The 27,870-nt window shown below is 38.6% G+C and overlaps 3 protein-coding genes across 9 annotated transcripts; 1 reads left to right on the top strand and 2 right to left on the bottom strand.

The window, feature by feature from the left end:
* Window positions 1-117: 117 nt before the first annotated feature.
* Window positions 118-4,530, bottom strand: LOC110039932 (prostasin-like). 2 transcript variants are annotated; one of them, XM_020745114.2, is made up of 5 exons: window positions 4,401-4,530; window positions 2,236-2,389; window positions 1,637-1,858; window positions 1,316-1,489; window positions 118-580 (listed from the first exon to the last, which is right to left on the bottom strand). In XM_020745114.2, the coding sequence occupies exons 2-5, from the start codon at window positions 2,357-2,359 to the stop codon at window positions 138-140; spliced, it is 963 nt and encodes a 320-aa protein (XP_020600773.1). In that variant the 5' UTR covers window positions 2,360-2,389; window positions 4,401-4,530; the 3' UTR covers window positions 118-137. The 2 variants fall into 2 exon arrangements, with proteins under 2 accessions (XP_020600773.1, XP_089148995.1); XM_089292869.1 differs by lacking the exon at window positions 4,401-4,530 and having other exon boundaries at window positions 2,236-2,498.
* On the top strand, window positions 2,233-16,389 carry LOC110039931 (carbonic anhydrase-like). Of its 6 annotated transcripts, none has more exons than XM_020745110.2 (4): window positions 2,233-2,330; window positions 7,407-7,558; window positions 9,985-10,200; window positions 14,571-16,389. In XM_020745110.2, exons 2-4 carry the CDS (start codon window positions 7,440-7,442, stop codon window positions 15,379-15,381), a joined length of 1,146 nt encoding a protein of 381 aa, XP_020600769.1. In that variant the 5' UTR covers window positions 2,233-2,330; window positions 7,407-7,439; the 3' UTR covers window positions 15,382-16,389. The 6 variants fall into 6 exon arrangements, with proteins under 6 accessions (XP_020600769.1, XP_089148989.1, XP_020600770.1 ...); XM_020745111.2 differs by lacking the exon at window positions 2,233-2,330 and adding an exon at window positions 4,540-6,495; XM_089292863.1 differs by lacking the exons at window positions 7,407-7,558; window positions 9,985-10,200 and having other exon boundaries at window positions 2,252-2,330.
* On the bottom strand, window positions 16,101-27,870 carry LOC110039940 (protein dispatched homolog 1-like). Its single transcript, XM_020745122.2, has 8 exons — window positions 27,676-27,870; window positions 26,034-27,574; window positions 23,515-23,739; window positions 22,728-22,853; window positions 21,470-21,740; window positions 20,827-20,954; window positions 18,492-18,578; window positions 16,101-17,887 (listed from the first exon to the last, which is right to left on the bottom strand). Exons 1-8 carry the CDS (start codon window positions 27,725-27,727, stop codon window positions 17,258-17,260), a joined length of 3,060 nt encoding a protein of 1,019 aa, XP_020600781.2. The 5' UTR covers window positions 27,728-27,870; the 3' UTR covers window positions 16,101-17,257.

Genomic DNA, 27,870 nt, shown 5'->3' with positions numbered 1-27,870 from the left:
GAAACATTTTGGGAACATAAACAGCTATAAATTTTGGCGGACCGTAGAGTAGAATAGGACCGGCTAAATTTACCAATTAGAGCGCGCGTAGTATCTGGTAAACACAATCACTCAAAATTGCCTTTTATCTCTTCCATTTATTGTTTTAAATGTTGAATAACGTCTGTGATCCACGTGCGCAGCACTCGTACATCAGCATAGACTCCGTATTTATTTGGAAGTGCGCACTTCTTTCCCCATGATATGACGCCCAAAAGATACCAGCGTCCGTCGTATTCACAGGCCAGCGGTCCACCACTATCTTTTTGACATGCGTCAATACTGCCATCTTTGAAGCCCGCACACAAAGCCGTTGGAGGAACAGTTCCATTGTAAGAATTCTTTTCGTTACATTCATCTCTCGAAACCAAACGAATTGAAGCTTCTTGTAGGAAGTTAGACGGGGGCTTGTTCCACCCTTTAGTCCCCCATCCTGTTATGATGCAGGTCTTTCCGGGAGGAAATACCATGTTAGCTGTGGCGAGGCAAATTGGGAGCACGTGACTATTGTAAATGGCGGGACTTGAAAGTTCAATTAAAGCTGCAAGTGTTGAAAGCAAGGAAACGTTGATGCAAATGCGTCCTTCAACTAATCATAAAGCAATTACCTGATACGATTGACTCGCTGTATGAAAGAAGTTGTTATAATTATAATTATTACTATTACTATTACTATTACTATTACTATTACTATTACTATTACTATTACTATTACTATTACTATTACTATTATTATTATTATTATTATTATTATTATTATCACGTAAGGTCAATGAAACTGGACAAAAAAGTCAGCCGTGCTGGTCCAATATATGTTGTGTTACATTGTGCTCTACGTTCTGTTTGGATGCAAGCAAGACGATTAACAATTATACAGAGTACCAAAAAGTTAACATAGGGGGAACGATATCTCTTTTCAGCTCTCAAAGAACCCCGGGGACATACTCGATATACAATTTCGTCAAAAGTACAATTTTGACCACACTAACACACCGCTCCGCTTGCCCAACTGCTATTGGAAAACCGTAATGCGAACTGCAGTGTGTAAGGCCTGACGGGTTGCCGTGAAATGACAAAGTACTTTTCGACTGAGTGGGACGGCCGGACGGCAAAATAACTGACTCCAGGTAAGAAACAATGAACCTCCCAGCGCTCGGTCTACACGTCCAAGCCTGGTGACAAATGTTTTGCCGTCCGGCCGTCCTGTTCAGTCAATAAGCTCATAGTACTACTTTATGCTCTTCAGAGAATTATTTCCGTTCAATTTTTCACTCACCGACATCGTAATCGGGAGGTTGAACAAGAACTCCCTGTTCAGTCTTGCCCCAATACTTTGGGTGCATAATAATGTTCTTCACTTCCCTGGTTTCTTCAAATTCTGTCTCCGAAGGAATTTGATGCGCACCAAGTTTAACTTTCCAACGAGTCGGATCCGTTGATGATCTGTAATCTGCGGGAAAGCAAAGTAAAAAACATCGTTTCCTTTTAGTCACATATGCTGTCTTTGCTGCACGATATACAGGTCTGAGTGCAATTGTACTTTTACAAGTACCTGGTAAAAAAAGATTTAAATTGGAGGACGTATTCAGTGACGCACCTGTGAAGCAATGACAGGCAGTTAAAATCCAGTTAGACTTGATGAGTGAGCCGCCACACACTTGAGTATTATCCAGCAAGAGAGCCACCTGCCATGGCCACGCCCCGTCACCACTCATGCTCCCACCCACTATTCGCTTGCTGATCACGTGAGATCTTGTCCACGCCTTCCCATACCTTTTGGTTTGGGGACGGAGAAATCGTTTTCCACATGATTGAAAATCTTTAATCAAAAGCAAACAGGATCATGATTTTAGATGCTTAAACTTCCTGTGGATAAAATATAACCTCGCAAGAGGGTCTGACAAATTATTGTTGTTCTGGGTGAAAGATATCTTCCAGTAGCAAGATTAAACAAGACTGACTTAATTTGATTCACTGACTTCGTGCGACATTACCACCACGACTAAGCCCAGTCCACAGTACGTAAAAGAAATTTGAAAACACAGTTTTATTTCTACGGCCAGGCCTACCGTCCACCCTAATCCTTCACGAAAACAGAGCTTTTCGAAAAAGCAGGTGTTTACACCAAATTTACATTTTTTCTATGTTTTAGCATCCAATAATATTTTTGCGTACATGAGTGCTCACTCAACTTACCTCTAGGCGAGCTTTCCGCCCGGTAAACCGACAACTTATCACCAAGAAGAGTTGTGCCACCGCAGCTGACTTGGATTATTGTGACAGCTAGCAAGGTGAGACGCTGCTTTCTCCAAAGATTCATTACTAAGGCAATGTTACGGAACAGTGATGACTTGAAATAAACCATGTCAGTGTAGTTAGACAAATGCAAATTTCAAACTTATTGTAGGCGTTCATTATATTAGAACCGAGGATGCTTTCCTTCAAATACATTAACAGTTAGAGAGTTTATCAACACTAGTAATATTATGGGCTCTTCTGTAGCAAAATGAACATTAACCTAAGAACAATTCTGTCTCTAATCACCTAAGCATTGCAATCGTCTTTATACAATGCATTTTCACACCTCGTCCAATACAATAGATTACGGTTTCGCACGTTTTCCCATTAAAAAGTTCATTTTTGAAGATCTTTCATCTGTGCGTTTCCTGAGCTAAAATACCTCTTGACTTGCTTATACCAGGCCCTGTCGACTGCTTGATTAACAAGGAATAACAGCAAGAATTTCTAACTGGTCTTATTCAATGCATTTATATACAAAACCATTTCAATGTCAATCCCCACGTTCAAAATTTTCATCAATATTTCGAAATACCATTTTGTACAAAGTTAAAAATGTGAAAATGCCTCGTCGAGCTAGTTTCTTTTACCCATTTCTCTTTAGTTTTAACAAAAAAAAATTATTGCCGTAAAATAGTTCAATCGAGATGCTCTTGGTTTCAATATCTCGGCCCAGTTCTTCATTTTAAACAGCATTTGAATGCCAGCCAGCTGCTGTCGGAATCGACACAATACAAACTTCCTTCTTTCATTTAAATTATTCCTTCTTTGAAAAGCAAATTAGCTTAAAGATGTATCCGTGACAGATGATGTTGGAAAACAAAATTGCCACAAGTTTAAAAAACACAGTTCGATGGTCATCCTTAGAGGGAAAACAAAAAAACCAAGGATAATGTTTAATGCCTGCGTTTAACAAATAGTGGGAAAACTAACAATTCCAAAACTAAAATGAAATGAAAAGTCAAAGTTTACCGGTTTGAACTTGCGCCGAGAACACCAGCAACTTGGCATCCATGTGTGTTAATAACAATAACAGAAAATTCTCTTTGTGAACTTACAAGTAAAACGCTGCTTTTTCAGATTTGACTAAAATTTTTTCGTCGGTCGCTATAAACCGTTTGTGCTTTATATTTCTCGACTGAATTCGCATTTAATATAAATTTTTTTTTTCAACGAATTCGTCGCACAGTCGTTTCTGGTTATTTTCGAATAAAAGTAGGAAAAGACTATTTTGAACGTTTCTTGTCTTAAACAATTCAAAATGATTCCCGCAGAGTGATAACTGCAATTCCCCCCGTGAAAATTGTTAATATTCTTTTCGTAAGTTGAATTTTACACAGTAAGCTCAAAGATGAAAAAATAATACAAAGCGTTCGGAAGTGGTTAAATTTCAGCTCACACAGTAATAGATGTTTATATGGCAAGGCTGATTGTGTGCAATAAATCACATTGTCTTGAAAGAGATGACACAGCTAAGTGAGATAATTCAGCTTGTATTCGGCAAATAACACCTAAAAAACCTCGCAATTTTTAATCAAGCTCAGGACATTTTTGCCGATTAATTTGCATCTTTTGACAGCTACACGAAAATAATTAGTCGTGAAGTCTGTCAAAGATGTTAATAACTTTTCTGGACGTTTGTCTTTATTGAAAAGAAAAAAAACAGGAAGGATTTGCAAAAGAAGTGCTACTAAGCAAGATAGTTTTTTGTTCGCCTGTATTTTAATATCTTAATTGCTTCACATAATCCATTTAGGTTTTCGCGATTAAGAAAATTCGAAAACGTTTATTAAAAAGCGGAGGATATATTTTACAGAGGATGTGCTTTGAATTGTGCCCGTTTATCAGAATTTCTGATCTGGAAATCAAATCCAAATTCTACGAATTTGTTGTGAACATAAAAATATTTCGGTTAACACGTCGCCAAACAAAACACCATACACGATTTCACCAAAAGTGAAAAAACAAAACAAAATGAAATCTTTCGTTAAGAGATGTACTTACTTAGACCTCTCAAAACAATATTATTCACAACACAGTTTAGCATCATTAGGACACCTTACCTGTCAATTCTGTGCAATTCTCGTTGGTTATGCCGTTTGTAAGACATTTATTCCATACTACCAACCAAAGATCACTTTCGCGAGAATGTTCCCTGTTCGCTTACACCTGCGAATTGAACCTCCCTTTCCATAACAACAAGCGGAAACCCCGCAGCTTATGTTTGTCGGAAACCTTTCATTTTAAGTGTCAAAAATAACCTGCCGTTGTGAAATGATCTTTGATCTAGTGGTTAGGATGAAGCGATTTACCCGCACTAATGATCAAGTTAATCCGAGGTTATTTTTTATTATTCAATCTGATTGTAACTTTATCAGCTTAGTTAGTGGTTTATACAAGTATATTGATCTGTGCATGGCCCTTCGGTGAATGTCTTTGTTGATTAGTCCACAACAAGGTTAAGTTTTACACCAGAAGTACTTAATTAAAATGGCATAATTAACAGCTAGGGAAATACGGCTAACGGGCTGGTGGGATAACTTCTCGCAAATACAGATTTCTTTTGCGAAACTGGGGTAAACAAGGTAGAATTGCCAGGCTTTTGCCATTGCTGCACGCTTGGTTTGGCCTGCCTGATGTAGATCCCAGCGGGTCCTTTACGAGCCACAACAGTCCACCCACGTTGATGAATCTCGCGTAAATTATGTCTGTCAATAATGTTGACCTATGGAAGTGAAAGGAATTCATCTAACTCTAAGTTATACTTCATGGATGAATATTCCATGGGAAAAAGGATAGCGGCCTTAAACAGCCCATAAAGTACGAGGAAAGTCATGTCAGTTTTGCAACATTTGTCCCTCTGCTAACGACATAGTGTATGCTAGGTTTGAATATGTTAGAACTTCAGTTTCTTTACGTTTTTATGAGCGTTGCTTAAGTTTTCGTGCTTTACGAATTATGGGTAAATTTACCAGTCGCCATTTTTTTTTTCCTGCGGAGGATTGAGGTTTACAGCAATGCATTGGTAAAACCTGTCTTTAGTCGCAGTTCACAAAACCCAGTCCCCCTAGCCGCCTTTTGGGATGTAGCGATATGATTTTGAGCGGAGTGATGATAGGGATGGGGGATTCAAAGTGAGGCAAGACCAGGCTTTCCTCACACTTTGTCCTACACCATCAGCCCCTGGTATTTGTGTGATTTGTTTGCGACCTCACAACGGCAATGCTTAATTCGTAATGAAGTCAAGTTGAGCCCGCCGTAAGTCATGTTGCTAATATAACATGAATATAAGTAAGCAACCGCTTCCTTTCACAAAATTTTGTGCCCACGAAAGTTACTTGCACAACCTGTTTGAACGCAGAAACGTTTGCGTGGTTTCAAAAGGGTGCTTATCTCTCTCTTTCTGTCACGGCTTTTTCTTCTCTCTGTCTTGTTTAACCTAACTTGTCAAAAGTGGTATTTTTTATATATTCGTTTTATTTTCTTATTCTATTTGATATTTACTTTAAAGAACGTGAGAATGACAAATCTGTTGCCTTGGTATCAGAGTTTAGCGATATATCTGAAAACTAGAGCCTTTAGAAACAACATGCAAAGGAAATTTCAGGCTGGATGGAAATTATTTATTTATAGTTAATTATCATCTGTTATGACATAGATTAAATAATTGTATTATCATTGTTTATATCTAATGTAGTAAGCATGTAATTACGACACGTGTGGTAAAATTGCTATACTTCGTAACCAATTGTTTCAGAATTGCCAGTTGTAAATTATAGAGATAAAAAATTGAGTTTGAGGTCGAGTTGGAAATCGAGTTGGTAAGACTACAGATTTTTTGACTCTAAACAGGCTAAGCTGAGTATCTTTCAACCGGGCTAACCTGAGCGTTATCCAGTTTAACCGAAACGCTATTAAGGCTCAGCTAGAAGTCCAGCTGGAATTCAAACTGGAACGTCCAACTCGAGGTTTCAGGGTTGCCTGATGGTTGTCACGTACTCAAGCGTGAGGGTGCAGTTGTGTTACGGTCACGTGTCAAAACAAAATTGTGAAACGAAAACGTGCTAACTGGTACGATTCAAAGTGCGCTGTCATGTTCTTCCCGAGAAAACCACTTTTTCTTGTGGGTTTAGCCATGTGCAGGTTTCCTGGTGCTTTGTAAGTACTTAACGCATTAAATTTGCTTTTTGTCGGAATAGCTCATTTTTATTTTGAACGAGAAATATTCATACTGTTTGTATTCCATGACGTGGTGCACGAACTAGTCTTTGATCAAACTGTTCCCTCAGAGAAAGAGTTATGAGATAGTTTAAGTTTTTGTATACATGACTACATGATTTCTTGTAAGAAATCCGTAACGGAAAAGGACCGGATCAAATATATTTCAAAGAAATTGTGGAAGTGAACATAAATTTCAAGTTTACATGATCGAAAACAAAAATTACCCTTAAAGCATAAGGCAGTTATCAGGAAAAAAACACGCAAAGGAAAAAAGTTATTTTTGTTTGTTGAACTTGTAGTATCTATATCATTTTTATGTTCAAAGAAAATCTAAAATGAATGTGGTTTTAACTTTGCGGTAATTTAAACACGTTGCTTTTGTTTGTCAGTAGCGTGACGGATAGTAACGCAATCGCGTCCTTAGAAACTAGTTGACGTGAAAAAAAATAGCTTGTCGATATTCGCTCTCTTGTCTTACTCTTACAAGATAATCAAATTTTTTAAGAGGTAAAAGTTCTTGTTTGACTCATGCGAAGGGAGTTTTTACTGTGCCCCATGTTATAAAACTGGATAATTTCGTTGTTTCGAGAGTTCTGTGAAATGCTTCCAATCTCCCCTTGGTAGCTTTCTGTCACTCTGTGCTTAATGGGTGTCACGAGATCCGTAACATAAATTCCTCTTGCTAAAATTTTGAAAAACATTTTGAATTTTACTTTGTTGGTACATATCTATAACTTTGGATTATATTTGTAAGCACATTTAGTAGCAAATATTTAAAATACGTATTTGGCTGTTTTGAAATTCAACGTTGTACCCTTGTGGCTTGTTCTGTGGTTCGCCAAATCAAGTGGGATCGCAGTACAGTGTATCAACATCTGAGCATGTGCAAAGTGAAGAGGAAGGTAATTCCGGTGCACCCCCGCCGTCCCTCATGTGAGACGTGGCAGTTCTGCTTGTGCGTGGTGATTCACTTCAGGCTTGGGTTAATCAACAATTGCAGGTGAGCCAAATGTTCTTAGTTAATTTATTGCTGCGTTGTTTAGCAAAGGGACATAGTTTTAATTGTAAATCTTCACAGCCGTATTGTTCAAAAGTCCCCGTATGCACACAGTTCCAAGTTCCATTTAAGTGATATTCAGCAACATGATTTATCTACCCGTGCTGGGATAAGCTGAACGAAAAAGTCCGTTATCAACATTTATAATCATATTTTGTCCTTGCTGACGCCGGACCGAGGTCTTTACATGAGTGTCTGAGTGATGGGAAAAGGGCTTTGCTAACTGAACAGGAATGTTATCGTTCAGAAAACTACGTAAATGAATGTTAAGAGTTGTTCAGTGAATTGAGTGTCATAATTGCAAGTAAACTTTGTTGCTTAAGAAGCGACTTTATTTGTTTCAAGTAGCTTTGTTGCCTTGACGAACTCAACTGAGAACTAAGACGGGAAAGCGTTATACCCCGTACAAAAAACGTAATTTTCTCAACTGGCTGGACTATTTCATTGCATGTTGTATTTAGTATATTGGTTTCAAAACAGTCTTGCCTCGTGACGCAGCAAAAATAATATACAATGACGTCAAACTACACGTGGGGTCCTTTGTCAATGAGCTCAGTCAATGGAACTTCAACTTTACGGAAAGACGAAAGAGCTGAAAGCTCAGTAGTCTCAGTATATTGCAACTTTGGTGACTAATGAAAAATAAAGAAACGAAAAAAATTACCGACCAATCAATCACATGCTTTTATGTATTGATTTTAAAAAACACAAGAACTGAATATCGGAATTAAGAACCCAAATTGGGAAATATTGTTCGAATGTTGTGATATCTGTTTGGCATAAAAATAAAGGACAATCATGCTCTTGGACGATATTGCGATGGCATGGTTTGTCATTCATTCCTTCATTTATTCCGTTATTTGCACGGTCTGTTGGACATTCAGTAACTACAGTCAGTGATTCAGGGCCTCTTCATATGGGCCCGGTCAACCGTGTTGCCGTCTCACTCTAATTTCCTTTGTAAAAATTTCCATGTGTTCATATGAGAAGACGGGTCAGCTCGGTTACCGAGATTTTTTTTTTTTTTGGATTTAAAGAAACATTCGTACAGGACTAAACTTTCATTACATCACTCTACTTACATTACTCAACATCTCTCTACTTATTATATTACTGTAGTTATTGGATTAATCGCTAGTAAACACTAGTACTTATTTTTACTTATACTAACGGTCACTCACTAACACTCACTTACAGCGTTACTTACAGTTACAGCACTAACGGTCACTTACTAACAGTCGCTTACAGCGTTACTTACATTACATTGCTAAACAAAACATGACTTACATTACAATACAAAGCTCACAAGTCGCTAATTGAGCTTATTTGCCCACTTAAAATTACTTGAAGTACTTTACAAAACGACACCTTAGTTACTTTCTACTAACAGTACGAAGTAGATGAAAATTTTCCCATATGAGCACTCAAGCCCAGGTAACCGGGACGAAACTTTTTTTGACAAAATAGCTTCGCTTTCGCAAACATAGCGGCCAAAATGGCGTAATTTTTGAGTCGTATGTATTTCCAGTTCAGAAGTACGCTAATTGACGTTATTGGTAGAGTTTCAACTTTATTTGGCGTCATTTTGGTTTTGTTTTCTGGGCCGGGTTGTACAAGGCCCGATTAAGCTAACCCAGGATTAGCGCCGGAGAATTTTCTTTTCAGTTTTTGTAACTTTTGGGTGCCTTTTTCTGTGTACATCGTTTGTCCTTCAGGTTTGAGTTTGAAAAATCTCAAACTACGCAAAACAAAAGCAGTGAAAAGCATTTTTATACAAGAAAAATGGATACTTCGATTGACTTTTAATCCTGGGTTAGCATTAACCGGCTTTCGAACAACCGGGCCCTGAATTTAATCCTAGGCTGAAATTTCCCATATGAACAGACAACAAAACGTGTCCCAGTAACCGAGCCAGCCCGGTTACCGAGCTCATGTGAAAAATAGGCCCTAATTCACAACACTTATAAATGAACATTTCTGCCCAAACTATGTAAGTGTCCTAAGTACGTTCGTCAGCTGTAGCTGTTGGGTCAACGCCGTTTCTCTATCAAGACTTTGGCTTGTTTGCCTATTCCTTAAAACCCTAGACTTAAGGCGACCTCTTCTTTAAATTTCACCTTAAAGATAAATCAATCACTGACTTTTTTTTATCATTTTTTGCCATTCTTACGTGATAAAGCATTTTTCCTTTTTTGTAATATTTATGTATATATACTTTTTCACAATCTTTTAATCCATGTGTTTGCTTTTTTGTTTTATTTGTATTGTCATTGAAAAGCCCCGTCAGGGAAGTGTCATTGAAGGTGCAGTATTCTATTGCTTTCAATTACTTATGTCTTAGTTCTCATTTTCTTGACTTTGTTTTGCAGCAAAATGCCTGCCAAGCGATCTGCACGGTTAACGAAGCAAGCAGCTAAAGCTGTAGCAGCACCTCCAAAGAAGAAAACCAGGAGACCTGAACCGAGTCCGTCTGCGCAGTCCTCTGAGTCCGCTCCGGAAGCTCCACAACCCACCCAGGAATTAAACCTGCCTCCTGGTTTAATTGATCAGTTGATATCAAGAGTGGCTGATGAAGTAACCAAGAGGTTGTGTACACTGCACTACCATTATATTTCATAACAGCCAAATATATATAAATAGCTGAGTTAACGAAAGAAAAGGAAATGTAAAGTAGGCCATTTGTTGTGCACAAATTGATATGCCACTAAGGTTAACAGACAATATTTGAGTAGAACTAACGTGCAACTGTGGTTAATGCGGAGAGTCTTTTCAAATGCAAATGTCATTCACTTCTTTTTAATGATATTCCCCCGTATGAGCCTCCATTGCAAGCTAGTTCCAGTCCAATACCGTGAATACGAATATTGTCCATTCTCCTGTACTAACATTGTTTTATATCGTGAAGCAACTTGCTACCAGCTTTAACTTCGTAGATTAATTGTTAAGGTGGCTCGCAACAATTTCTAGCACTTTCCAAGACTTAGATGTTGATGGGTCATTATAACAACTCTTTATCAGTTGTTGATGCAATCATAGTACCAACCCGCCCCCGCTCCCCATCATTTGGGTACACTTTGTTGCCATTTTCGAGACACAATAGGTTACCATAGCAACTGTAGGACCTGCTAAAAACACTCTTAATTTTAGCTTGAAGTACTTGTATTTCAAAAACGGTACGGGGAAACCCATATTTAACTTGGAAAATCCAAGTTGTAGATATGGATGGGAGATTCACTCGCTCCTGTTGGACTTTTTGTGAATCCGCTTACCAATGTACAAGGCTTTCATAGTCGTAGCGAAGTTCAAGTTATATTCGACCTGGAAGTGCAACGATTTCCTCACAGACTGATTAGTTTTAATTTTTATTAGCAATGTTTCTTATTTGTTCGTTGCGTTTCTGACGCAAGTATTCAATATCTTACCTCAGAAACAAATTACATAGAATAGATTTTCGCACGAACGTCTCTATGTATAGAAGCTAATTTATATAAATAGCGCATTTTCCGAAGACGTCCGCTTAATCCAGGTTTGACTGTATTCGACTGCCTAAAAGAAGGTATTGAAAATCACAGAATTGATGTGCTGTATGAATTTTCGAATGTTTCAAGCCGTGATTACACGAATGATTGGGCGGTTTTTTGATACCACGATTGTAATATGAAGGGTATTTTAGCAGGTCATACTCTTGCTACTGTAACCTGTTGTGTCGCGAAAATGTGTCTTAACCATTGAGTGAGTGTTTTTTTGATACCATGATTGTAGCATCAACTGATAAAGAGTGGTTATAGCGACCGGCATCAAAATCTAAGTCTTGGGAAGTGCTGGAAACTGTTTTGAGCCACCGTAACATAAGGTAAGAATATTGTATCAGTCTTAAGGCTACTTTCCTTTACGTTCTCCACGTTCGCTGTGATCGCAACAGAAAAAGGTAAGCGATCCTTACGATGACTACTATATGATCGCTAAGATCGCTATAAGATTGCTGGAGAGTGGTTTCAATATTATTACAACGGTCGCTGAACTTTTTTCTGCAGAGATCTATCGTAGCGATCATTTAGAAACCTAGTGCTCGATACTTTGACTCCAATACTCCTTATGTGTTGTGGAGGTGTGGTGGCCTCATGGTTAGTGTGTTGGCCTCCGGATCGAGCGGTCAGGTTTCGATCCCTGGCTGGTCTTCTTGGGCAAGACACTTAACTCTCGCAGTGCCTCTTTCAAGCCAGGTGGATGAATGGGTACCGGCGAATTTAATGCTGGGAGGTAACCTTGCGATGGACTAGCATCCCATCCAGAGGGAGTAGAAATACTCCTTTTCGGTTCTTGGCACTGAAACCAGAGATATGCACCGGCCTGATAGGCCACCTGGCTCGTGTGTAGACTTTATCTTACTCTCTATGTGTTAACGCGTGAAAGATAATTAAGTAAGTGAAGGGCATAACTTCCACTTCAAATTCTTGTGTTACTATGACAACCTCATGCTACACGATATACAAACCGGAAAACCTTTTCAGTACAAAACAACTTCAAAGTTTGCCCGGCGCTATTTGCGCGTATGTATTCGATGTGCATCTCACGACCAGACGTCTAGCACTAGTCAGGTAAATAAAATACAGATTATTTTAATGATGGATACCCTCCTTCATATTCGGTCATTTAGCTGTACATTTGCAAAACGTTTAGTGTATTAGTGATACTAGCTCATGTGGCGAACATCAAGGTACAAAACGTCTGATAAAATGAGAAGCCACTTATTGACTTTTTGAATCAAACTGATTATTGTAGGTCTATGAATATGATTATTGTCTTACAAGGCATGCCAAAACCCGAAATGTTATTAGAAACGTTCGGACCGACACCTTAAAGTTACTCATTTGGTCGTTATGTATGCGATATATGCAGTTCAAGATCAGTAGTCAAACAAAAAGCTATCCACTTCAGTGTTCGCGAACTGATATGGCGTGAAAGTAGTCGAACGATACGAGCTGCTGTGAGCTGTCTTGGGAGAGTTTAATGATGCTTTATAATGCAATGTAATATCAGAGGATCCTTGAAAGTGACTGATTTAAAGTCGTCCATTCACAATGCACTAATTTAATATTTGTGTTGGAACGCATGAGTGAAAACGAGAATATTAAAATTGTCCCGTTTCAGCGCAATGATTTTGAATCCTGCCGGTTTCTCGTTAGGTTTAACAATCTCTCTTGTAGCAAGGGACGATGATCTAGTCTCTTGCTTGTAAACAGATTGCATTTGCAGCTGAACGATAAGAAGAGTCATATCGTTACGACAACCTTTATTTACACGAACAACAATGCGGCCATTACTTTACTGTAGAATGACAGATATTTGCCCATGTACTGTGAAGGGGTTCTAAGTAATAATATCATCCCGAAAGCTCTCTGTTGGAATTGTTTTGGGAATTATAACTAAAAAGAATTTTCTATAGAGTATTTTGAGACATTTACAATGGAAATCGCTCAAATAGGATTTTAAGACAATTTTTAGTTATAATACTCTTATAGTTCCTTTTCACCTGCGTTAATTATGCCCACTGTGCTCTTTTTAAATAGGCCATGTTTGTATTCTCGGTTTTTGGACTAGAAGAAACTCATGCGGGGAAAAGTTATCATTAAAAAGAGATTAATGTCATTTGCATTTGCAAAGACTCCCCGCATTAGCCTCAGTTGCCAGCTATAAGTTCGAATACGAATATGGCTTATGTTAAATATGAGTCCAAATTCTGACCTGAAGAACTGGGGGAAAACTATTTGTTGTGCATAATTATATCAAAGTTAAGTTTTTGCTCTTAAAAAAATTGTTTGAACATGAATGAATGAATTAATTTTATTCATACACCGAATGCAAATATGGCGGACCGCTCGGTTGGCGCCCGGGACGAGTCGCACGCAAGCGAGACTAGTGAGGCTTTGATGTTTTGTTGTGACAGAAAAGTCTTGCATCGTCGTCGATCTGGTCTGTTTTTGTTTCGCCCTCCCTATAAGTTGTTGTGTTCCTGAATGCCACCAGAAGGAATTGAAATCTTCCACAGCAGAGAAAGTGTTTTTTTTTTTTTCGTTTCCGCGGTCGCCTCTCAGGGAAAACAAACGAAGGTAAGTAGTTTACTATCGCCGAAGGAACTGTTAAAGTTTGTTCGTTCAGGCTGGAAGATCTTAGAAAATGTGTAAGCGACCGCATTTAGCTCCAAGTCGTTTTCATTTGGCTCAAAGCATTCACTGGATACAACGATGGGGGCAGTTGAAGTTCATTCGCTTGGTTATTACACCGTAGTATTTGTTTCGTGCGATTCCGTGCGAGTGGACGCGAAGTCAACTTCTTCCTTTGAGACAAAGGATGTTTTTCAAGAGGAGCTTTTCTTTACTTTGGGGAAGGTACTGGCCATGTAAATCGTGTTGGAACACCACCAGACACCACATAAGCTCGTCATTTAAACGATTTTTCTAAGATCTTCTAATGTGAAATGTAGCGAACAAACTTTAGTTCCTGCGGCGATCGTGAACTCCTTTCCTTCGTCTCAACGAATTGCATTGATCCACTATTTTCCCTAAGCTTAAGAGGCGAACGGTGGAAAATTTATATCCCTTCTCGTGGCGTTCAGAAACACAGCAGCTCGTAGCCACAGCTAAATAAAACAGACCAGATCGACGACAAAGCAAGACTTTTCTGGGAAGCATTGTCAAAACAAAACATCAAAGCCTCACTAGCCTCGCTTTCATGCAACTCGTCCCGGGCGCTGACCGAGTGATCCGCCATATTTGCATTCGGTGTATGGATGAAAACATGAAGTATTTTAGTTATTAGCTTTCCTCAGATGATTAATTCCAAGCACGACTTTCACCATTGCTTTCTATTGGTGTTTTCCCGGTTTTTCGCTGCATTTGACTGCGTGTTAAAGTCCAAGTATTTGTAGCTTGATATTTTTGATTATATTTTTCAGGATGACGGGTTCGGCTCATGTCTGGGACTATTCTATCCTCCATGGGCCTCACCGCTGGGCAAACACTTTTCCCGCCGCAGCCGGTAAAAAGCAGTCACCAATTGATATCCAGGCTTCTTGCGTTCAACATGACCCGACTCTGTCCCAGACCCCTCTCCACGCGCTTTACATGAAAGACAGCACATATACCATCACGAACAATGGTCACTCGGTGGAGGTGTCTCATTCGTCAGGAAATGGTTATCAACTGAGCGGTGGGCCGTTGCTTCACAAATACCAGTTTAAACAATTTCACTTCCACTGGGGTGCCAGCGATAAACAAGGCTCCGAACATCTGGTGAATGGAAAAGCTTACCCAGCTGAGCTTCATCTGGTTCACTGGAACGTTGATTTGTACGAGAATTTTGAGACCGCTCTGACGCAGGAGAATGGTCTGGCCGTGATTGGTGTCTTTCTTGAAATCTGCGACGATTGTGAAAAGTTGACGCCTATTTGCGATCTCCTACCACGCGTCCAGTACAAAGACGACAAGTACAAAATGAAGTCTAGTTTTGATCCGGGGTCTCTGATCCCAAGCACCAAGGACTACTGGACCTACAGTGGCTCGTTGACTACGCCTCCTTGTTCTGAAAGCGTCACGTGGATTGTGCTGAAAGAAACCATTACAATTTCAAGGAAACAAATGGAGCTGTTTCGAGCCTTGCGTGGCTTTCCCTTCTGGCAGACGACTGGGCCGAATATTGTTGATAATTATCGCAAGGTGATGCCGCTGAACGGTCGAGTGATACGTTCGACTTTCCCAGTGGATTAAGAAGTACACTGGCTTATTGAAACCTTTATATCAGACAAACCGTAATGCATTTCAAAATCAGATTATTTTGCAGCTAGTTACTAACAATTAGTAAGTGTCCATGGGGTACGTTCCATGTTCTGTTGTCAGCTTAACAGCTGTCGTTCAAATGTTCTTAATCAGAGGAAATCAAGGCTCTTCGGGCTGACTTACGAAATGAAGGAGAAGTTCTTAGTGATAAACTTCCGGCTACAGTCAGGGGTCAAAACAATCTTTGTCAATAATATTTATTTTATTATCCATTGCCGATATTTATAAGCAAGCTATCTGTCTTTAGTAGGGAACTCTCATTCTCCGTGACCCGTTTTTTTTTTTTGCCTTGAAAGTCAGTTCTTAAAAAATATCTTTCATTAATTTTACTGAGGAACAATCTTGGAGTGTACAGCGTCCATGTTTGTATTTTATAACAGGAAATATTTCTCTAAGAAAGGAATTCATTTCCCAAAGAAGAAGTCCATTGTTGAGAACACAAACATGACATCCGTGACGTCATGTGAGAACACTCTATGCAAAGACTTTCCGTTTTGTTTTATTCAATCACAACTAACACTGGTACTCCGAAGTTTCCAAATCAGCTTGCTTCATACTTATAGATTTCAAACACAGGAGTAAATTGTTCCTCAAAATGTATAATCAATTATGAGGGATCCAAGCTTCTCCCAACCCACTCATCAATGCCATTCCTGTAATATTTACCTTTATTAAAGTGAATACCTACTATATATTGTAAAGTTAATTTTAAAAACAAATTTACTTGAAAAACAATATAAAATTAAATGCCGACTGTTTTACAGCAGCAGTTGATGTTATCGAATGTATTTATCGCTGACGTGAACAGGACATAGTAATTTGGTATAGGATTGTCTCAGGCAATTTTAAATATCTGCAAAGGTTACTTATTTTCATAGTGTATGCTCACTGCTTATGTTGTATACAGCTAACAGTACATTAAATAAATTAAAGACGTAATTGTATTTTCTCTTACTGTATAATGTAAATGTATAGGTAATCATACGGTTTCGTTTTCAACTTGAAATTAATTTGCACGAGTGGGCTTTTCAAAAATAATTTTGAAAAACTCACAAGTCCAAATTAATTCCAAATTGAACGTGAAAAACTGTATGATTACTTATTAATAATATAAACATGAAAAAAATTCGCGTGAAGCCATTTTTCTCATTCGAGAAAATTTTTTTCAAAGTTTCCGCACAAAATTTTCGTCATCATTTTACGTGATACCATTGGCTTAGAAAATGTCCTATTGTCTTTCAGCCAATCACAATCCAGAATTTGGATGTGTAATTTGTACTGGTGTTACACTTTTTGCACTGGTGTTACACCTGAACTGCACTGCTCTCAGCCAATCAGAATCGAGTAATTTTTTCATGTATATTATTATAAACATTATAGCCATGACTTGTTTTGAATTTTTAGTCAGAGTTGTACTTTTCGCTTTGTCTCCTCCGCTATATGTTGGTTTCCTGTTATAAGAAACCAATCTTTTTTCAATTCCTTTAATACTTTTAAAATTGCTAAAAGTATGTCTGTAATATATTAATTTGTAACGCCCTGATTATGTTGTGACTGCAAATAGTGAGTTTGAATTGAAACAAATATCATTTCACCTTTTAAACATCTTTTGTTTAAGATTGCACAAAATTAACATTGATTCTTGTTAGAAGTTCAAGGGTTATAACAGTTAAGTCACCTGACAAGTCTAAGTGCAGCAAAGCCACCCCGATAATTTCCAAAAAGCATGCACCAATTCAAAGAAATGCTCGGTCAAAAGCGTATAAAGGTATCTGATATTTGGAGTAAATTCGCCCATTAGCTGATGTTATAAAGGTGTGGCTGTTCTACGGGGACTTGTGGAAGGTGACCGGTAACCTAGTTCGTTAATTTCTTCGCAAGGAATCTCTTCCTCTTGAATAGGACGACCAGTCTTTCTCTTACACCAGTTGTAAAACGGCTCCAGTGATCCGGTATTTCCCTCAGGACCGAATATTCCCAGAATAGTCGTGAACAAAATTAGAGCGTAAATAATTGAAAGACCAATGGTGCAAAACATGAAAATACCAAACTGAAAGAAAAAGAGAATTTTCGCCGCGACCATAAAAACAGAGGCCCCTAGTGACGTGCTCGCTCCTGACAACACAGAAATCCCCACGTGACCTAGCGTCTCTCGGACTTTGTCCTGGCGTGATTGCTTCTGGGATCGCACGTAACCGTCAGCAAGATGAACTACGTAATCAACAGCAAGACCGACCACCAGCGTCAGATTGAGAGATTCAAGAACGCCCAACTTCCATCCGGCCAGCGGTATAACACCAACAACACCCACAGTGATACAAGAGATGATGGCCCCGCACAGCAGACCCACTATCCAGTTTGACGTCATCACTACTAGCAAAGAGATGGCCAGCCCCAGTCCCAGCAGGATACCTCGCACAGCGGTTGATGCCAGGACCTGATAAAGAAGAGGAGATTCAAACCTCTTGAATTTAAAAAGTTCTACGAGAGACTCATTAGATGGCTGAGACGCCCGGGTGCTCTTCCCGATGGTATTTCTCGTCCTCCAAAACTCGCCTATCGGGTTTCTTTAAATGATAACTGGATAGAAACAAGAAAAATACTTCTCTTGCTAAAGAGGGAATAATAATGTTGAAAACTTTGACGATTGTAGCATTATAAACGTTTAATGAAGTCATGATAGCGACTTAACCCGAACAGGGTCAACATGAACCCCCTCTCATTAAACGTAATTTAACGCTTGCCTCGTTGTGCTTGGACTGACCAAAAAACAAGAAATGTTTTTGTCAGCGAAGAACTCTTTCACAAAGTTGGCATATTTTATATTCTTTCATAGCGCATTTGATCAAGTTTTCGAGGTACACTTTCATTACAAGAAATAAATTTCAAGGAAACAGGTTCACATGTACATCACTTGTCTCGAGTAGATTAGTTTCTAATGAACTGTCAGAGTCGAGTTTTCGACGTGGTTGAGCTGAGAATGAAACTTGCGATATAGCAAACAATATTGCAATAGTTACTACTTTGCAGGCAATACTAACTTTTTTAACCTTGAGCCAATGCCAAGCGTTATGTCCATTGGGAGTGGCTTGAAAGGCATTCTTACATGAAGGAGGCATAGTTCTCATCTGAAATGAAAACAAGTTTCAGTCCTTTGTATTAATAGCACTTACATAACTTAAATAAAAGCTGACAGACCAAGCGTCTTGTCAAAGCATTAGAGTTTGTATTTTGATATCTAAAACATTTACAGGTGTTACTCGAAATTCCATCATAAGTGTCAACGCAGTGCCAGTTTATACCTGGCCACTGTCAGGTGATAGTGATATCTAGTCAAGAAATCAATCAGTCCGTTATAATAGACACAATCAATCTTCAATCTATCAATCAATCAATCTTTATTTGTACTCACTCTTGCTCAAAATAATACGACAATGAAAATATTAAAAGTAAAAATTAGAGTACTAGCTGCCTAGAATAACCATAGGGGGCTAGCGGAGCCAGGCAACCAGTTAACATCAGCATTAACAGATGGTAGACGTGTATTGTGAAATTTATACATAAAGACTGCAATATTAAGAAAGACAAGGTCAGGCAGTTTAACAATATTTAAGTGTTTGAAAATTGGACTAGAAAAGTAAACAAAGGCTGGGTAGTTGGAGATTAGGTGTTACCCCAAGAAATGAAACCATAGGTTAAGAGGGGATATATTAAGGCATAATGTAGTTTAACCACAATATCTGAATTCACATGATAACGAAGTTTAGAAAGAATCCCAATATTTCGCTTAATCTTTATAGCAATTTAGCTTACTTGACTTTTCCATGATAAATTAGAATCTATTATAATACCTAGATATTTTATCGGAGTACTCTTGGTTTAAGTTTGTGCCATTTAAAGAGAGTGTGACATGAAAAGGTAAGTTCTTGTGGAGGGTGGAAAATGTCAAAGTTTAACTTATCAATATTAAGTGAAAGTTTGTTGGCACTCAACCAAGTATGAATATTTACTAGTTTATTGTTTACTTTGGATTCAAGGACTTGGCATCATCTGCAAATAGTCAGAAAATCTAGAATTTCAGAGCAGTTACTAAAATCAATGATATACATGAGAAATAATAGTGAGCCAAGAACTGAGCCTTGAGGAACACCGCAAGAGACAGGTTGAAGTTCAAACACAGTTTGCCCCAAGGAAACATATTGATATCTGTTAGTAAGATAAGAGGTGAACCAGTCTTTGGTTACACCACGAATGCCATAATAATCTAGTTTTTCAGTCAAGATATTATGATGTCTATGATTTACAGTATCAAAGGCTTTACTGAAATCCAAAAATATACCACAAAAAAATTCCTGGCAGTCAATCGCATGTTGAATCAAGTCAATGATGCTTAGGATAGCGTGATCCGTGGAGTGTTTCGCACGGAAGCCAAACTGCTTGCAATAAATTACTTTATTCTTCTCCAGAAGTTCTAATATTCTCTTATACATCAACTTTTCTAACAGTTTATTGAATATTGAGAGAATAGAAATGAGACGATAGTTATTTAGGCTTGTTTGCTCACCCTTTTAAAAACAGGGGTAACTTTAGCTATTTTAAATAAATCTCAGACAATTCTAGTAGAAAAGGAGGCATTGAATATTATTTCTAGAGGTACAGATATAACACGTTTGGTAGCTTTTTAAAATAGCAACTGGTCTGCTGTAAGGCCCTGTAGACTTATTAGCATTTAGCCCAATAATTTCATTTTCAATTTCAACTGTTGTTGTGGGAAATAGAAAGAAACTATCTTGGGAACTGTGAGATACTGAAGGGGGGGATTTATTTACACAAGGAATATTCGTTGTCTTATCCCCTTCCAGACTTTCTTAGAATCAGACATATTTACATGGAAATAATTATTATGATAATTGTTTTTACTTACTTTTAATGAGTAATTAATTTTATTTCTATTAAGTTTGAATTTAGTGTGATAATATACAGAGTTAGTTGAAAAGTCATGAACCTGTTGTCAAGAAACCGCCTTCGTGGTAATGTTAAGCACTTCGCATTTCAGCCGTTTGTTTGTTAGTCACCTTGTTTCTGATTGGATCTTTCTCTGAAATGGATCTCTTAGTTGTTTGATGAAATTTATTTTCGTAGGCAAATTCTCATCCGTTTTAACAAGCAGTCTTAACAACTGAAGGATGTTTAATCGATGAAACTTGCATGTTTACCGACTTAAATGTTTACTGATTAAAGGGGAACTTGGAATCGTCTAGACAATTTGAAATTTGATTTATGCCGTGTAGTTATTCAAAACTTCATAGAAGTCTGTATCAAAAGAGAAGGTTATCAGTTCAAGAGTTTCGAGTGTATCATTTGCGTCAAGCATACCTTTTGTTTTACAAAGTCTTCCCAGTGTTTATACACCTTGAGTCCTTCAGTTTGTCCGGTCTTGCTTAGAACCATGGTCGTGTTGACAGCCACAGAAGCAAATAGAAGCTTGTTCCCATATTTACCGCCTAAAAGGAAAAATATGTAATATTCAGTCCATTCATAAGCAGGAGGAGGGACTCCATTAAGGCTGGCTTTCACTAGGGCATATAACAACAACAACAACAACAACAACAACAACAACAACAAAACCTTTATTGAAGTGTCTAGGGGTATTTGATTTGATCTGGGGGTACATGCATATGCACAAGGTAACCAGGACATATGCGTAAGACGATTGCAATCGCGGAATAAGCGGGATTTTCGATACCAGCTCATTCTCGTTAAAAACGTGTGGCACTGGAAACAAGAATAAAACCAGTGCTCCTACTTCTCACTCCACATAAGCACAGATTAAGCATAAAAGAACGAAACATGTTTGTTCTGTGTGTGCCTGTGATTATCTTTCGTTGTCGTAACTTGCTTATGCTTATGAGCTAGTTCAGGATTTCTTTCACTCTGCCTTGTGCTGAGTATTTTCGGTGCGACTGTTATTCAACTGGTTTCTACTACAAAACGTTCCTCACAAGCGTAGACTCCTCACCTTGATAATTTGGCTCTGTGGAGGGGTCGGTTGGGTCCCTTGATCCACCCAGCAGCCCACCGTAGGTTTTGTAGTCAGATGACGTAACAGACTGATTGGCATTGGTTAACCAGTAGCCAAGCATTGCTTCAAAGTATCTGTTGTACATCTCACCCACAAGCGTTATGTTGAACAACTGAGGGTTTCGCGCCATTAGCAGCCGTACGTCATCTTCATGTGAGGGTATGGTTAGGACAGTGGTGTTTGAATATTTGGGCTTGGTAGCCTCGTCCTACAAAGATGTAACGTTAGGGATGCAATAAATGAAAAGGGAACTGATGTAAGATCAGTCACGGTAGTTTACTTAGAGGTCAGTGAAGAGAAAATGGTATGTGATTTACATAGTCTCAGTGTTTCAACAATGAACGCCGTAAGTTTATATTTCTCGTGATCGATGATATGTACTTTTTTTTAAGCAGGCTTTACAATCATTTTTTTCTAAGTAACCATAATAATTTCATTAGACTGACAGACTGTAGGAGACATAAGTCGCAACTCCATGGGCAGTTGTGTTTGCAACTAGAAAATCAAAATTAAATTAATAAGTGGAGGAACCGCTAATATCATTGGCCTTTTAGTGCAGCGCGTAATGCTGTTGCTTACGCCCAAACCATAATACAGGATTGCTCGCGCACGAATTGCAGCTGACTAGTGGATAGTTCAGGATATCGAGAGTTTTAGTACAGAACCGGAGGCCAAATTAAGACTGTTTTACCTCCGATGTAGTATGCTTCCATCCATTAAAAGGACCGAGTTGACCAGCGTTACTGTGGACACTCTCCATGAATATTTTCCAAACGTACACGTGTAGACTAGTATCATGTTCATAGTCACACCTAAGTGCAACTTAGTAAGGTTATGAAGCAGGAGAAACCAGTTGATATCGCCTTTTACATACATAAATAAACTTTATTTCAGTGTCTAAAAGATTTTGCCTTGAAGGCTAATTGTGGACCCCACATAGATAATTAAATCGATAAATTAGCGGATCGATAATGAAATAAAATTAATTATCTACAGCAGAAAAAAAGTTTTAAGAGCTCTATTTTCATTCGCTTTCGTTTATCTGCACCTGTATGTATGTGTTTAACTATTCTTGCGTACGGCCAATCATGAAGAACTTTGCAAATGATGCAGGTCCTCCTCCAGATTGTTGAATTGTGATTCGTAGGAATTTTTCAGTTGTGCTAAGATAGAGAAATTATTTCTTTTTGCTCACCTGAAGGTATTCATTCAGTCTCTCCATAAAACATTGGATTTCTGGTTCTCCAGAGACGGCGTTTCGTCTTATTTCCAAGTTTGTGACCTGGTGATCTGGTAAATTCTTCAGTTCTTTGCAAAAGTCCTTGAATAAATGAAAAAACACAGCATTCAGGTAACATCGAAGAAGCCAATCGATAGGAAAGGGTATTACGCGATCAAAACCATTTTTCAAAATTATTTATCAAAACTAAGCAAGTATATTTATCTTAATTGAATTGATAAAATAATGGATGGATGGATGGATGGATGAAGGGATGGATGGATGGATGGTGGATGGACGAATGAAGGGATGAACGGAAGGAAAGAAGAATGAACTATGACTGAATCACTGTCAATGGATGAATGATTGATAAACTGAAGGAAAGATTGCCAACCTCTAATAATGCATGCATGTTTGTAATGTTAAAAAATGTTAAATGTTTAATCTGAAATGTTTATAGTGGTCGATGCAACTAGCTAGTTTTCACGCATGCCACTTAAAGTGAAAGAAACAAATATTGCATATAAACATAATAAGCAAAAAAATCCCACCTGACGGGAGGCAGACCAGTTGGCTTTTTACAAGCATGACCGAGGAGTTGAACTGGGGTCTACCGAGAAACAACTCCAACTTAGCGGTCAGAGCGGGACTTGAACCAGCGACTTCCAGATTTCAAGTCCGGCGCCCTAACCACTCGGCCATGCTGCTTCCATAATGAATGAATTTGTAAATGACCGTGCGGACGGAAGGACAAATTACTTACTAGCAAGGCCACCTGACAGTCTGACGGGTTGAGATCAAAACTGGTATCAAACACCGTCCTTCCTTTGCACTTAAAGTCTGTAAAGTGACATGAACTCCGATCTTGATTCTTCAGACCCCAGATGATGTGAACTTCAACAACGTCGTCTTCTTGACTCGGACGAAACGCGGAGCGCCTTAACTGTTTGATACTGTACCAGTTAGTGCCCGGGCCCCAGACGTCCACCTGTCAATAACAAAGTGGAATATATAGGTCTCAGCTAAATTTGGTACTTCACTGTACCCTTGCTTTTCATCGCTGCTGCATACGCCCTATCATTAAGCGAATGTGCATGTGCGCTTCCAGTTGCCTTCACAAAGATAGCCTGTCTTTTACCGCAGCCGCAGGGAGTAGAAATACTTCTAGCCGCTTCATGCTACAGAAACCGGGATAAGCTCCGGCAGCTATGAGCCAGTCGGCTCCAAGGCTTCACATTTACTGCAGCCAATGTAATGAGTATTCCTTTAATATTTCACCCGGCGAACAGAAATTTTGCGCCTCAATTTAATTAAAATCTTCGTTACTAATCTAGACTATCGAAAATGAGTGCAGCAGTGAATAAGACTCCGCGTGGAAACAACAACTTGAGACTGGAACGGAGCCATTTTCATACATCAATGAGTTTATAGATTGTTTGTTATCTTTCTCCTGAAGAGTGGAAATATCCTAGTCGACTTGCACATATTGCTCATACCGACTGAATAAAGAAAGACTGAAACACGCAAGAGAGAATCGTTCAGCTCAGGGAATCGAGCCTTGGCCCTTCTAAATAATAGACTAAAAATACTACATAATAAAAACAAAATACCTTAGTACAAGTTATTTCAGATAGCGTTAATTTGTTGAACTTATCAAGATGACTTGTCTTAATTATCCTTTTTGCTTTATAGATTATTATGAATTGTTTTTCCCTTTGCGTATTTTGTTTATCAGAGGAAATTTAGGATAACTGCCAAAAGTTAACCTATGTGTAAACAGAAGGCACTTTGAAACCTTAAAGATGCATACAGTTCACTAAATTGATTTGTGCAACGAAGAATGATTTTCAAGCAATTTGAAATTTGTACAAATTGCAACCTTTATTGTTGTAACGTACTAAGAAGGTATTTGTAAACTCTTCATTAATAATAAAATACTTCATTTGAATTAAGATATGAATGAATGTTATTATTATTCTGTCACAAGGATCAGCAGCGGTTTTTTTTTCATGAGAAAGTTAAATCATAAACAATGTGTTTTCCTTATTGGATTGAATTGATACAAATTCGTTTTCCTCTAAAACCTTCACCGTGCAAAATGTTTCAATTTGGAATGCTTGTTGAAGTTTGAAACACCCCAGGACCTTTGCCAACTGTGGCCAGATTTGATATACACGTCGTTTACCGCGTGACGTTCACAGCGACAGGTCTGAAAATTGTCAGAAAAAAAACCAAAAACAGAAAAAACAGGTATTATATACAATCTCTGACACAAAACACTGAAATTTCTGAAGAAGACGTTTTTTAAGAATTAACAAGAATAGAAAGTCGATAGCTCAAACTGTCGCCAGTTTTGATGAGTAAATACAGCTTGTGTGAAATCAAATTATACAGAAAGTTGTTTTTTATCAGATCCAAATCTTTCTACACGCACCTAAACAGGAACATCATTTATTTATGTAACATTCTTCTCCAGTGAAAGAATATATAATTTTTTCGATTTCGAGAAATAATTTTTGCGGATACGTGTGGTTTCCATGTTATTTTCGCGAAGAAATATTTTTTTTCGTGAAGAAAGATGAAGATCCGAATTTAACAGCTATCAAATCACATGAACAAAACCAGAATTTCCTGTCATGTCAAAACATGATGGGACAAGTCACACTTCATGACCTTACCTTAAATGTTCAGTGTATCTAGTATATTTTTGCAATAACGTTCTTTGGGACATTCATACTATAAGTTTTCACTTTCACTGCTACAGTCATACCGTAACTGAAAAAAAATTAATGACAGTAGCCAGGGGCGAGTTATAACGAGAAAGCCGAATTTAAGTACTTTGACTTCTTTGTTTTTAAACGAAAATGGTTTAGAATATGCAAATGCGACACAGAAAGAATTAGTCGAAAACCAACGGCTCCATGAAACTGAAGTTGATTTCTATAAAACATGGCACGGTTACTTTAATTATTTTTTTATGAAAATGTCGACTCCAAATTTTTTTTCAAGCCAAGCGCGTGTTTCAGTCTTTTCACTTTTAAACTTAATGTGTCTAAAATTAAACCTGCCGAGCCTGAATACGGTCCAACGAAAACTACAGAATTTAACAAGTGCACTGAAACATAACAACACCTGATATAACAGTCACAGTTAGAGCCAAGTGAAATAATTACCAGCACAACGACTAAAGAGTAGACTGTACTGACGCCCTGTTGCTACAGTCAGTCGTTCATTGTTAGTGTCTACGTATCTTAATCGTCTCAGGTGGAATATAAAACTCACCGGCTCTTCATCTGGAGTGAGCTGTGTGGCAAATCCAATTGAAACGCAAAGAAAAATGAAAAACACTCCCAAGATAATCCATCGAATTGTCCTGTGCGCAATGAAATTTTCGAAGAAGCTATTTTCAAGGAACTTGCTGACAAGCTTGCTCGGTTCCACGAATTTCTCCTCTCGTTGTTGTTCTTCCGGTCCCTCGCCCTGAATTATATCTTCTCTACGTGACGTTATTGCCTGCCACGCTTTCAAATCCCCAAAGCAATGCCAACGATAGGCTTTCCAGTAGTACTCGTAAGTTATTATTACAGTAGGAAAGAAAATTATCACGGAGCAAAAATTTACAAAAACTAGCAGCGCTGAAAATATGCCGAAGGTGGACACACCCAAGAGTGGGGAAAACACGCTTGTCACAAAAGCCACCATCGTAGTGAAGGAAGTTGTAAACATGGCACTGGCCGCGCGCCGGTAAACCAATGACATCCTTGCTGCCATGTTGCGAAAGGCCATTGACTCCGAAGATTTCCATGTGTCAATAAACACAAATACATCATCCGCTCCAATGCCAAGGATTATAAACACAGAAAGGACGTGAAAAATGCCGATGTACCGACAGTCCAATATCACTCGGTAAATCAAATTCGCGCCGAAGAAACACGTGAGTATGCTAAACACGGCCCAGCCTGTTATCCAAAGGGACTGAGTCTGAAAGAGCATAAATAGGAAGATAAATGTAAAGCTTGCACCGGCCAGAAGAAGATCATATATAACCTGCTGCGAAATGGCATTAAAAAATAAAGCGCGGAGAAAATAATAAAATTTCATGGCACCGATTCCTTGTTTGAATTTTTTATCCAACAACTTGGCAAATGCCTCGCTCGCGAAAAACTGAGCTTCGTCCCACTGTTCGTCGACGCGGTCCTCTGTGTTGTGGAATCCTTTAAGAGGATAACCAATGTAAAATAACGATCTGGTGTATCGTGATTGAACAGCAACATCGCTAGCGGAATGGATTACCGCGTGCTTGTCCAGATGAAAGTCTAGCATAGCCCGAGTTATGTTCATAGAGTTAGCCAGGATTAGAATTCTCGTGATATTTTCAAACTCGGGATCGAACAGATCTGGATGAATTGATCTATAACTGCCGTCAAAGAAGCGAATAATCGACAAGGGCAATTTACAAAGGCCATTTGCCATGACCTGGCAAAGGCGTTGCTGATAAATAGAATTGTTGAAGATTTCAATCTCTACGTCGTGAATTAATTTCAGATTCTGTTTTGTGAAGGTATTGCCTTGTTGTGCGTCGTACATCAACTCCAGCATGTCGTATTGGATAGTCCTTTCGCCCTGAATTCCCACGGATGTGGGATTTATGTTTACTCGGGAATCTTGCCGGACGAATTTCCACGCGTCCGCACGAAGTTTTGTCACATCGTCTTCGAGATTTAAGGGCACCTGGGTGAAATCGGCCGGCAAAATGTCGTAACCAGAAAGATACAAAGAACCCGTCACTAGAAGTAAGACAAAATGAGCTCCAAGGGTCAAGCCTGTCGATACAATTCAAACGAGAAAAACATTTCATTTGTGTACTAAACAAAATGAGTTTTAAGAAAAATGGGGGAGAAAACCTTCTTGTAAAATCACTTACCGAAGCAGAGTTTCGGCCTCCGTACGAGGAAGCGAAACACCCAAGCCGCCATTACCGTGGACGTTATTTCAACTGTGTCATTCTGGCAATGATCGGACAAAGAAGGTACATGTTCAAACGTACACCACCGGCCGTATTACTCAACCTTGGTTCTTGTTTTCCTTTCAACACTGAGCAGTAAATCATTTACATAAT

This window comes from Orbicella faveolata, unplaced genomic scaffold (genome assembly GCF_042242905.1).
Source record: "Orbicella faveolata isolate gen_17 unplaced genomic scaffold, um_ofav_v1 contig_24, whole genome shotgun sequence".
NCBI lineage: Eukaryota > Metazoa > Cnidaria > Anthozoa > Scleractinia > Merulinidae > Orbicella > Orbicella faveolata.
This window is presented reverse-complemented; position numbering and strand designations above follow the sequence as displayed.